General features: G+C 31.8%; 1 protein-coding gene across 1 annotated transcript in view; it reads left to right on the top strand.

Annotated features, from left to right (window-relative positions):
• The first annotated feature begins 972 nt into the window (after positions 1 to 972).
• Positions 973 to 12,424, top strand: part of LOC117116805 (MAM and LDL-receptor class A domain-containing protein 1-like) — a 35,684-nt gene continuing 24,232 nt past the window's right edge. Inside the window, exons 1-3 of the mRNA XM_033260899.1 lie at positions 973 to 1,340; positions 4,534 to 4,627; positions 4,955 to 5,089. Coding sequence (XP_033116790.1) covers positions 1,176 to 1,340; positions 4,534 to 4,627; positions 4,955 to 5,089 — 394 coding nt within the window. The 5' untranslated portion in view covers positions 973 to 1,175. The remainder of the gene's footprint in view (positions 1,341 to 4,533; positions 4,628 to 4,954; positions 5,090 to 12,424) is intronic.

A 12,424-nucleotide genomic window follows, 5' to 3' on the forward strand; every position in this document is an offset into this window, starting at 1 on the left:
ATGTTGTCATGGCGAGATAGCTTATCTTGACAAGTCGACATACTAAAAATTGTATGTTGTCATTGCGAGATCGATTATCTTGACAAGTCGACATAATAAAAGCTGACGCAGGGTTCCCGGAACGCCGCCCTCAGCGGCGAGTGCGAAGCACAACTCAGGGTCAAAAGTGGAACGTGAAATTTGGATATGGTTTTGTAGTGAAATTTGCAAGAAAAATTTCAGCTACCCGTATTTCTCGACTGAGACGTCAGTGGGAGCTGTAATAGATGTGTATAAGAGACAGATATATATATATATAATATATGTTATGTTAATATATATATTATTATTAATATTATTATTATTATTATGCTACCGTATATAGAAATTATGGTTTGTGTTACATATATATATATATATATAAATATGTTTTTTTTTTACTTTTAAATATTGAAACTCAGTAATTTTCCAGATGAAATCAATTGAAAAAAAAACTCGAAGAAATTAAATTAAAGTGGGTAAAATCCCCGCAAAAGGGAAAAAAAGTTAATTAATTAATTAAAATCACGCATCTAGTACTACAACTATAGTCGATATTGTACATTGGAACTTGTCAAGGATCTAACAACTTTGGTATACGAAAACATTTTTAAATCATTTAATACCACGTCTAGGCGTGTACGGAAAAATAAATAGTTAAAAAATATGAGTACGGCAGTACTCAAATTGTACTCACCCTGTGTCATTTATTGTATACAGCAGGAACGTGGGCCACTTATGCCAGACATAAAAAGAAATTTGATTTTTTTTCACCTGTGCTGCTTGCGGACGATACTACGATGACTTGGCCATACATATGTATAAAGAATGAAATATTCAGAATCTTTAAAAAGTGTTTTGCTTGTTATGTGACCAATTAGCTCACGCTTCTGCAATTTTCAGAATTTTTGTAGAAGGTTTTTTAATGTTGAGATTGTTGTAAAGGCGTGTTTAAAAAACTTTTTATGCTGTATGTTATGTTGGAAGACTCTCTGTGTAATCAGTTGTTTTGTATTTTCAATAACTCTCTTTATGTTCATTAAAAAAAATACACAGGTAAATATGCGTATCTAAAGGCCGATAACTTGTTGCTACATGAAACTGCCGACTTTAGCACTGAAATTCTGACATCGGAAACTGGCGACAAACTATGTTTGATGTTTTGGTATTGCGTGAAGGGTGAAGACTCTGGACAAATACTTGTATTTTTGGTTAATTCAGAGAACGAACTAGGACGTTTAATTTGGAACGAACATACCACAACTCAATTCAACGTTTGGAGAGAAGCAGAAGTATATTTTACACCATATGATAATTATAAGGTAGAAAACAAAATAACCGAGAATATTATAGAATTTTTAAAAGCAAGTCAACATATATATATACTCTGTATGATTTTTATCGTAACAATGTTTATATTTACATATGTATATATATATATATATATATATATATATATAATTATTTCACGTATTATTACGTATATTTTACATTATAAGTGACCTGGCTGGCGTTCCATAGAAAGGGTATTAGAATGGCGCCCTCTATTACACTTTTTAAAATAAAGATGATAATACTGAGGTGCCTGTGTCTGGAGAAATTCTGTTAATCATTGTGCAGATAGGCTGTAGGATATTAATAAATGCAAAGATACTAGAAATACAAGATAGAGTTCTCCACACACAAAAAAAGTGTTCCACCGAAATGCATGGTGGGAATACAATCAATGGGACGCCCCCTACAGCTGGATCTAAAAAAACTTCTGCCAAACTTTTGTTACCAAGTGGTCGCGTATTTTATTATCAATTCCATGGAAGCACCTAAGTGCCATTACTATGACAAGTCGTCATAGTAAAAATTGTATGTTTTCATGGCGAGATAGATTATACTGACAAGTCGACATAATACATATTGTATGTTGTCATGGCGAGATAGATTATCTTGACAAGTCGACATAATATAAGTCGTATGTTGTCATGGCAAGATAGGTTATCTTGACAAGTCGACATAATAAAAATTGTATGTTGTCATGGCGAGATATATTATCTTGACAAGTCGACATAGTAAAAATTGTATGTTGTCATGGCGAGATAGCTTATCTTGACAAGTCGACATACTAAAAATTGTATGTTGTCATTGCGAGATCGATTATCTTGACAAGTCGACATAATAAAAGCTGACGCAGGGTTCCCGGAACGCCGCCCTCAGCGGCGAGTGCGAAGCACAACTCAGGGTCAAAAGTGGAACGTGAAATTTGGATATGGTTTTGTAGTGAAATTTGCAAGAAAAATTTCAGCTACCCGTATTTCTCGACTGAGACGTCAGTGGGAGCTGTAATTTGTATGGCAAGGAGATTGAGCAACCCTTCATTCATATTAAGGGAATTTACGCCCAGAAACTTTGTAGTTATTAATATTTTGGTTACAATAGGAAAAACTGGCGGAACAGTGTATATCAATTAATAATGGCAGAATTACTTTATGGAACACAAGGTGGGATGTATTAGTAATTAATTAGTTGATTGAAACGTTTAATGCAAATCTGTTCAGTGTACTTGTACGAATGTTTTTCTTTTTTGTTTTCCTTTTTTAAATTTTTTTCACTTTTTTCCTTTTTGTTTTCCTTTTTTAAATTTGTTTCACTTTTTTCTTTTTTGTTTTCCTTTTTGGATTAAACTGTAGAGGGTGTTTATTACGAAGCTGTTTAAGGGACATGGTGCATTTTTCCCTATACGTACAACTTATTAACGCGTACGTACGCCTTATTAAGCCGTACATACGCTTTATTGGTTATTAGACAGTTTGGGCAAACTCCGTATCCGTATGCGTATGGATGAAATTCGCGTACTACGTCACAGTCTTTGTGTAGTGTGGCGTCAATACCGTGCGTGATACGGGTTTTCGATGCGTTTTGGCGTATTGAGTCCATTTCACACCTAAGTTGAAAAATATATGAAGTTATTCTCGTATATTACTTTTCTTTAAAAGCTTTAAAACAAAAAGGCAAGTTCTGTCAAAGCAGAACAGACTATTCAAGGCAATGCCGACAAAGTTAGTTTATAGTGGACTATAAATTCTGCATGTAAGTGATACAAATTCAAAATTTGGCCTGACTGTCAAATCAACCTATTCATGTACGCTGCCATTCTAGTGCTTCTACCCTCTTTCGGTACGTCATATAATTTTTGCCCAAAGCTACGAATTTATATAATAAAAGAAAACCCTTTTCATCTGACACTTTATATAAAAAAAAACTGACCATATACAAAATAGAACACCTATAAAAAGTTCATACAATTTTTTATTTTGTATTTTGTTGTTATAGTATGTCAAATCTTATTTCCCGCAACAAATTTAAAATTCTACACTTTTTTAAAATCCAAAATAGTATTTTAAGGCTGGTATGTTACTAAAAGATTCAAATTGAATATATTTGGTATTCATACACAAGCTATTAACATTATCTATCAAATGTTGTTATTATCTATCAAATGTCTTTTTTTTTTTATTAAGTTTTTTGTATGGTAAGTTTTTAAAAAGTATCAGACGTTTAGTTGCTTATTATTTTTCGTATTTATTTAATAAAACATTATTATTAAATGTAGCTAAAAAAGTTATAAAATTTTTTTTTGCTAGATTTTGGGTAACACAACAACCATAATATCAAATGTATTTCAATTGAATCTTCTAGTGGTGGACGACTAGCTTTAAAATACGATATAGGTGAAAACATGTAAAATTTGCCTTTTTTGGTCAAATTTGCACTTAAATCCAAAATTCAGCATGGCAACAGCCAATTCAGTGTAAGGCAGCAGCTGGTGATGAGAATTCACCTAGTTGGCAGCTTGTAATAAATGATGGTTACGAAAAAAATGTTTTGAGCACTTTCAATCTGATGGCCAGCCGCCTAAAACTCCTCCCAAAACAACTACTAATAATATGATTAACAATTGTTCTGAATTTATGTTTTGTTGTATATTTTATGGCCTCATTTCGAGGTCTGGTCACTCACACTGTGAAACTACTCCTTAGATATTACAATCTAATAGCACTTGTACTTTATGCCTATTTATGGTAGGTTTTGTAGTAAGTTTTTTGAGAGCCTCATTTGCACCAAGCGTAAGCCAATTTATAGTATGGAAGAGCATTATATATGTGTAAAAAGATGATTGAAGATCTAGATTGATTGAAGATTTCTGTAAACATTTACCCAAAAACGAAATCATCTCTTACTTAGACAAGTTCATATGTGCGTGCATTTTCTTCTTTGTTTGTACTTAATGTTACTTGGTTGGTTGGGGTTTTTTATATATTATTTTGGACGTACTGTTTCTGTCCTGTTGTGTCTCCATGTTGATGGTTGTTTTTTTTTTCAGCTTGTTGTGCTGTTTTGATGTTTGTATTTGTCTATTCTACACCTATATTTTGAAAGTTTAATAAAATCTATATTTATGTTACATCTGAAAGAAAAGTTAAGGAAAAATATTAGGCCTAATTGAGTTACTTTGTTTTATAGATATTATTTAAAGCCCAGGGAGATGAAGGCTACATTGGATTTCTTGCCATTGATGATATTGAAATTAACAACGGACCATGTAGCATTACATATGGTATTTATATTTTTTCGTTTTGTAGACTCTTCAAAAAGCCAGGCTCCATTTGTACGAATTGCTGAGTTTTCTTAGCTATATAATGTATATTCGACAAAAACCTCAGAATTGGCTAATGAGATACAGATTTTTTAATATTTAAAAAATGGGTCGAACTTTCCCCCTCCCCCCAGCCTTTCGTAAATATTTAAAAATCTGTATCTCATTAAATATGCTTTTTGTGTCTTAGTAACATCAGTTGTACAACATAATAATTTTTTCCCTCTGGAGTCTCCGAAAAGAAAAATATTAATTGCATAAGTGAAACTGATTTTTAATTTCTTGTAGAATTCAATTGCACATTTGAGGAGGGATTCCGTCTTGAGAAGGCTGGAAATACTGATACTTATCAATGGAATCTCCACAACCGTTTCGTCGCCAGCATGGGACCATTTTATGACCATACTATCGGGGATGAACAAGGTAGGTTTTTATAAAGAAATTAGTAAACCCTGAGGTTAAATCAAACCTTACAAATTTGTCATTCAATAGTTTCAATAAACAATTTTCATTACAAATCCTATTAACTAAAAGCAAATTTGTTAGTTCCAGCTGTGGAGGCGGATTTGAGCAGCGGCGACGGTTTGGTTTCCCAACAACTCTGATTGTCATTCACTATTAATAGTCGATAAATATCTGTTAATGTTTTAGCTCTCAAAATATCAATTATTGGCAATAAGTTGACCCGTCACAATGATTCCTAGAGAAGAAGATTAATTTAAAAAATTGTGTCAATCAATTGATAGGTATACTTACATTTTTCAATAGTTTTTTCGGCGTCGTCGCAACAGGTATTTGGCGACCTTATGCATCACAGCTAGTATAATCATATGCCTATATAGTAAAATTTTTAACTCATTCTTATGATTACCTTATTGATATTGTTATGCCATTATTCCTATATACTTACTTACCTTAGTGCCATTCAATTGTTGCTGAGACTTCTTCGAATTTACTCTGGAGGTTGTATTATGAGAATCATGAAGATGAGATTTCTGATAGCGACATTTACTACAACAATAACATTCAGAGGCGCATTTAGAGAGTTTTAAAGTTAAAAGTAATATTAAAGTTTTCATAGATTTGTTTTAACACCGGTTTGTGTTACCTTACTAATGTAACTTTCATTCTAATTTAAAAGAGCCACAGATTTGTCATTGAAGATTCGATAGCAAGCCCATAGATCGACTACAATGTACGTTATTCAATACATTTAATTCAAATTTAGATCTACCTTAATAATATGACTTTAAATAGGCCTCCATACTAGCAACTAATTATAGAACATTATTTAATAATATGATGTAGCTTGGCATTTAATTATAGAGAGTATTTATAAAATAGTGAAAGATTAACATTGTTCTGTGTATATCATTTTAATTTCTTCAATTTCAAACAAATGACAGTTGATTTTCTTGTAATTTTTGTATTTTGGCCGATATCGAAAAGTTTGGTCAAATTTGCCGTGAGATGGCGTGTGTTTGGCCGTGAAGCCTGTCAACTATCTGGCAACCCTGTAGCTAGTTACTAGTAATTATTCATTGCTGACTGACAGTTTGCATTAACAGTGACTTTAGAGGTGTGTTTGATTTTATTTTCCTGTGTCTGGAATGAGAATACTGCAGTTTTTAAAAGATTGGTAAAAAATGTTCTATCATTACCAAAATTATACTGGGGCTTTAAGGTATATATCTAGAAGATATATCACAATTACATACAAATGCTCAAATATAATGCTGCAACAGGTTTACAACACATATAAGTAAGTGATGTTTGGGTGGTATGATGTAAAATACAAGAATACTGTAAAGGTATGGATTTGTACTGTTATGTACAAGAAACAATGTAGTGCCCATGTCAATCATGTTGCGTTGTCAGCACATACCCATTCATGGGCTAGTTATTCTAGAAGCAGTGGAGGCCAATTGTCTTTGTATTTCGTCATTGTATTTTGTCTTATAGTTTTTGAAAGCATTCCTGTGAAGCTCCTCCATTGCCCTGTTGCAGCTGAATGTTTCAAAGAACTGGGATGCCTGATGAAGAATTGCCTCTGCTGTTAAAACTTCTAGTCGGGTTCTTAGCTTGGTCTTATTCAGACCCATCAGAGAGAATGTTCTCTCAGCAGTTGCAGTGCTCTGAGGTAGGGCAAAGAGGAACGCAACAAACTGTACAAGCTCATGGTAGCTTTTATTATGAGCAACCATCTTCCAGAATTCTACCATGCCTAGAGGCAAATCATGTATGACCTGCCCAAGTAAGAGTGACCTTCATTGACGGTTTTATACTCTTTGGTAAAAAGTTCTAATCTACGGAGGCCCGAAGACGGCGCTATTTAATATGATTCAGATATCAACCCGCCCTCATCGGGCCCAAATACATAAGGCGGACTTGGAATTATTTTGCATAGGTCTATTATTTTTTAATAATTGGAGGAAAATTGGGATTCTGGACGGTTTCATTTTACAGGAGAGAGGAAAAACAATTATAATTATAATTTTACCAAAATTCTGCTAAAATTGGTCAATTTCTTCTAAGAATAATGCTAAATGCTAAGACGGTCAAAATTCTGCTAAAAAGCAGAATTCTGCTAACTCTGGCAACTATGTTATTATATCTTCTAGTTCCTGAACAACTTGTTACCAATCAGGTTACCATGGTAAATTAGAGTCTAAGGTTATGCCAAGAAATTTAGTTTCATTAAATTGATTAAAAATGTTGTTATTAATTTTTATAGATAATAAATTATTTTTTATTTTGTAATTTAAAAAGAATAAAATTGGTTTTAGATATGTTCAGAGAAAGTTTGTTTAATTTAAACCATTCAGATACCTTAATTAGCTCTGTATTAATAATTTGGTAAAGATTAGCTATATTATGATTTGAATAAAAGATATTTATATCATCAAGAGAACAAAATTTAATAAAGAAAAAGAGTTGGGAAGATTATTAACATAAATTAAAAATATTAAGGGGCCAAGTATTGATCCTTGTGGGACACCACATATTATTTTAGAAAGATATGAATTGTAAGATTTGATAGAAATATATTGTTGTATGTTGCCAAGGTAACAGACAACATGGTCAATTATAATAGTATCAAAGGCCTTGCTCAGATAAAGCAACATACTAGCCGTGAAGTTATTATTGCTGATGGCCTTTTTTATATATTGATATATATGGCCATATATATCAATAAGACCAGAATATATTTCATAAAGAACAACAATATGAATTATTAAAATTTGTGATAGAATGAACAGGAATATGATCGGATATATCAGAGTACAAGATTCCAGGTTATTTTTAACTTGAATATTATTAGTGAAAATATTGTCAATAAAGATAGCGGTTCTAGTTCTAATATGGGTAGGTCTATGTGAAGAGGACAGAAATTAAATTTAAACACATTATATAAACATTCGGATGATTGTTTATGAGTATTACACTTAAACAAATCAATATTAAAATCTCCTGCAATAGAATACTATACTCTGCACTCCTTGTCAATGATGTTTAAAGGAGAAATATGTTGTTATTAAAATTAACTAAAGATGATTCATGATCAGGTAACCGATATACAACACCTGAAATAATATCCTTGGGTTCAGCCTTGACTTCAATGAAAACAGATTCAAAATTTGGTGAAATAATAGTAGAGAGGTGATAACGAAGAGTGTATTGAAGACTTGTCCAGATATATGGCAAATCCGCCTCCTGCCCTGTCAGATCTTTAAGAATCAAAAAGGGAGTATCCTCCAATATTATAAAAAGAAAAATCGGGTTTTTTTTTTTATCATTAAAGGAAGTTATACTAAAGCAAATAGCTGCAAATTTGTGATTCAAGGTATTTAAAAATTCAATAACATCATTAAAATGGTTGATAAGGCTGCTGATATTGATGCTGAAAATGCTAAAAGATGAAGAAATGTTTGTAATTTTTAAATTAAAAGTATCAATTAAGTCATAGTTACATTCACCATTGTTTACTAGGTGCATAGAATTGTCTTAATTATTGTGTTATTTAAAGATTGTAGTCTATTAAGATTAATCTTGTGATCATGAGAAAAAATATCTGAGTTCATGTATATATTCATTATCATCTATAATAAATTTAAACGGATATAAAGTACCTAAACAATCTCAGTAAATTTAGTTATCGTCATTCCAGCAGTTGAAATGAGATACGTTTTTGCAACTTGAACAGCTAATATGATTATGATTCAGTAATTTATAGCATAAAAAACAGTTCATTGTGAGTATCTTAAGATGTAAGCAAAAATAACTTAAAAAGATACAATTTGTCAAAAATACCAGATTACCAATGAATAAGATATGGGAAGAAATTTTATTTAGTTTTGTAAAAGTAAACATTTTCAATAATAATAATAATCTATGATCCATCAAAATGTTTATAAATAAAACAAGAAACGCTGGTAATATATAAATACTAATAATATAATACCGTACCAGCATCTCCTGTGTTGTGAGTAGTTAAATGCAATGCAGTTGAATCATTAGTTAACAAATCATGGTGGTGGAATGTATGTAATGATGGCATTCAAAATGCAGAGATGGTTATAAGTTTCTTATAATTAAATGTCCTAATCTGTTCCGTTACTTGCCAATCTAATTAAATACACAGACAACTCCATTTGCCAAACGCATTTTTTCCGGCTGAAAATCGTAGTTTCGTGCCTTTCTTGTAGAGAGCCTTAACTTCTTCTTTCCACTTTCTTTTCACGGACAAATCTGCGTTAGTAAGATCATCTAGTATGTAAGCCTGATCATTTTTTACAGTCTCGGCAACTTGTCGGTATATGACACAAATCTAATCAATATATGCGGTGGCTTACCGTTAAATCCTTCGTCACCACGGTGTGCAAGCTCGATCTGATGTGGTAAATGGAACTCAAAGTATTTCGAGAAAATGCAGTTTTCCTTCAGAACTTGGTCGATGCCAACAATTCCAATATTTATTCTGGATAACCGCTCAGACTTGTTTAGACCATCGTATAGTTTAACAATCTGGGATTTGAGTACCTCAACATCCGTATTTAATTCCTTTACTTCTATGTACGTTTGCTGATCCTTATTTTCAAGTATAGAAATACGTTTAGGATTAAATTCAATAGCCTCTTTAAAATCATTTTTCATTTCTCGTTGTTCTTTAACTAAAGACTTCAGAGACAAACGTAGAAAAGGTTCAAAATGTTCTTGGGTTAAAGCTACGTTCACATCAAGCTACGTTTTTTGAACGCTACGTTCACATCGCGCAAGGAACACGGTTGTTCGTGTTAAGTACGTATGCGTTCGATTGGTTCGAACCAACCAAGCTTGTTGCTGATTGATCCAAGAAAAAAAAAGTACGATTTCAGGATACAAATGGCTCTCAGACCCATCAGTCCGGATCCGGAGTCCGGATTAGAAATCGTACGAATTTGATGTGAACGGTCCTATTCTCTACCACTGAACCCATTTCACGATTTGTTTTTCAGGCCTTGATATGAACGTAGCTTAAGGCTGGGCTTTCATCAGAACGACCGGAGGCTTCGTTCTTTGTATGTGAAGAAAGTGGCTTCACTCCTCGTATAGTGGGTTTTTGGGGTTTCGCCATTGCTAAATTTGCATTCATGCTTAAATTGGTCAGGAGCTAAACGCAGCACGACTTACTCCTGCAAGGGAGTAGTATGGTCTAGAATATGGCACAACCTAGCTAGCCTAGGCCTACTCTAGTGTATAGTTAGTAGTAGTAGTAGTACTACTACTAGGGACTCTTTCTAGGGCCAAGACTAGGACTTAGGCCTAGCTAGGTAGTATTTATGAATGTCATCCGTTTCGGCCGCCAACCATTTCGGCCGCAATAGATTTTAATCCAGGAAATCAGGAAATAATGTATGTTTTGCCTTAATAGAATATAAACTATTCACAATTTTACAAATACAATAAATAGGTTGTCATCCATGGAGATTTCTAAGTTCGTTAAACTTAGAATTGCGCTCATTCCTTGTATGCTATATGATTGGCGTAGGCTTTCCTTGGCGAAATGACTTAAATAACATGTTGTTTGCCATTTCCTTATAACGCATATTTATTATAATATTAGTATTGAGAACTTTATTAGTCACTTATTCGAATTGACTGAAAATTGACAATACAAAATGTTCTATACATCCAGGCCAGAACATCCCTACATCATATTTATCCTGGGACTATATCTTCACCTATAGATAGGCCTAGCTCATGCCGTAGCCCTATAAAACGTTCCCGGGTTTAAATAGCAATAATAACCTAAACAATTCACATAAAAAATAGTACTAGCACCTTTTGTGGTCACATGCCCTAGTTAAAATTAAAGTAGGATGCCTAGGATGTAACGTTATATTTAAACCACACTAAACCATGAAATTTTGAACAGCACTTCCATTTTACTCTAATGAAAACTTGTGTTTTTAGTACCTTCATCTTTGGTAAATTGTGGTTTTGATTAAATATCTTAATTTATTATTTAGAATTTGCTAATAGTCAAACTCTAGTCAAATGTTCAAATAACCACTATTAAAGGGACACTTATTATTTTTCTATTGTATTACAACAAATACAACAGTCTCAAAATAAGAAAAATTCACTAAACTTTAAATACTGGCACATTTAGAACAACTTATTAAGGAACTTTTATCACCTTTCTACTGCTGTTTGTCAAGGTCGAGCTTTTGTTAGACGTAATAATAATAATAATAATAATAATAATAATAATAATAATAATAATAGTAGTAATAATAATAATAATAATAATAATAGTAATAATAATAATAACAATAATAATAATAATAATAATAGTAGTAATAATAATAGTAATAATAGTAATAATAATAACAATAATAATAATAACAATAATAATAATAATAATAATAATAATAATAATAATAATAATAATAATAATAATAATAATAATAATAATAATATTTTAACTGAATTTGCAAAAAAGAATTTTGAACCAAGTAAAAGTCCTTGTTTGGTAGTAGTTTTGTGTGTTTAAGTATTTTCATGGTTTGTTGTTTTGCTTGTATCTGTTTAAGTGGTGTTCTGTTCTCGCCTCTTAATCTTATTGATTTGATTGAATTTTGTATTTTGAGATTTGTCCAATTTTTTCTTGGTTTTTATTTTAATTATTCTGATATATGTATGAATAACTTATCCTTTTTAATGAAATTGTTCTATTATTTTTAAGTTATTGTAGGCTAACTGCTTTACTGAATAAATTGAACTTGAAAATTGAATTTTGAAATTTGAGCAATATACCAGAATTTTCTCCTTAAATCCTTAGAATGAGTATCGGTAAGGCATTCTGCATGTACTACCTCGTATAAACCAATCTTGATCCTTAACCATTGGGGTTTCTTTTTATTCGTTTTTCGTGCACTTTACATTTTAATTCATTAATTAACATTTGCATCATGAAACAATATTGGGAACATATAAAACTACAGTTGTTTTAATTACTTTTTTGCTGATTTCATAATATAAATGTATTGTATTTGCCTTGAAAATTATTGCTATAAATTAGCTATAATTTTACTGTAACTAATTATATCGATAAAAATTAAATTATGAATAATTGTATGTCATCGTTATATGAAAACATGTCAAAAACCCTATTAAGGGGATAATTTCACGTTTTTGGTTAGTGTCACCTGAATAAGGGTACCCCTTTTTTGGTCCCAAGGTTTCCCCTTAATAGGAGTCCTACTGTATATATAT

This window comes from Anneissia japonica, unplaced genomic scaffold (assembly GCF_011630105.1).
Source record: "Anneissia japonica isolate Jap-2015-1 unplaced genomic scaffold, ASM1163010v1 scaffold287740_len772037_cov194, whole genome shotgun sequence".
NCBI classification, from domain to species: Eukaryota; Metazoa; Echinodermata; class Crinoidea; order Comatulida; family Comatulidae; genus Anneissia; species Anneissia japonica.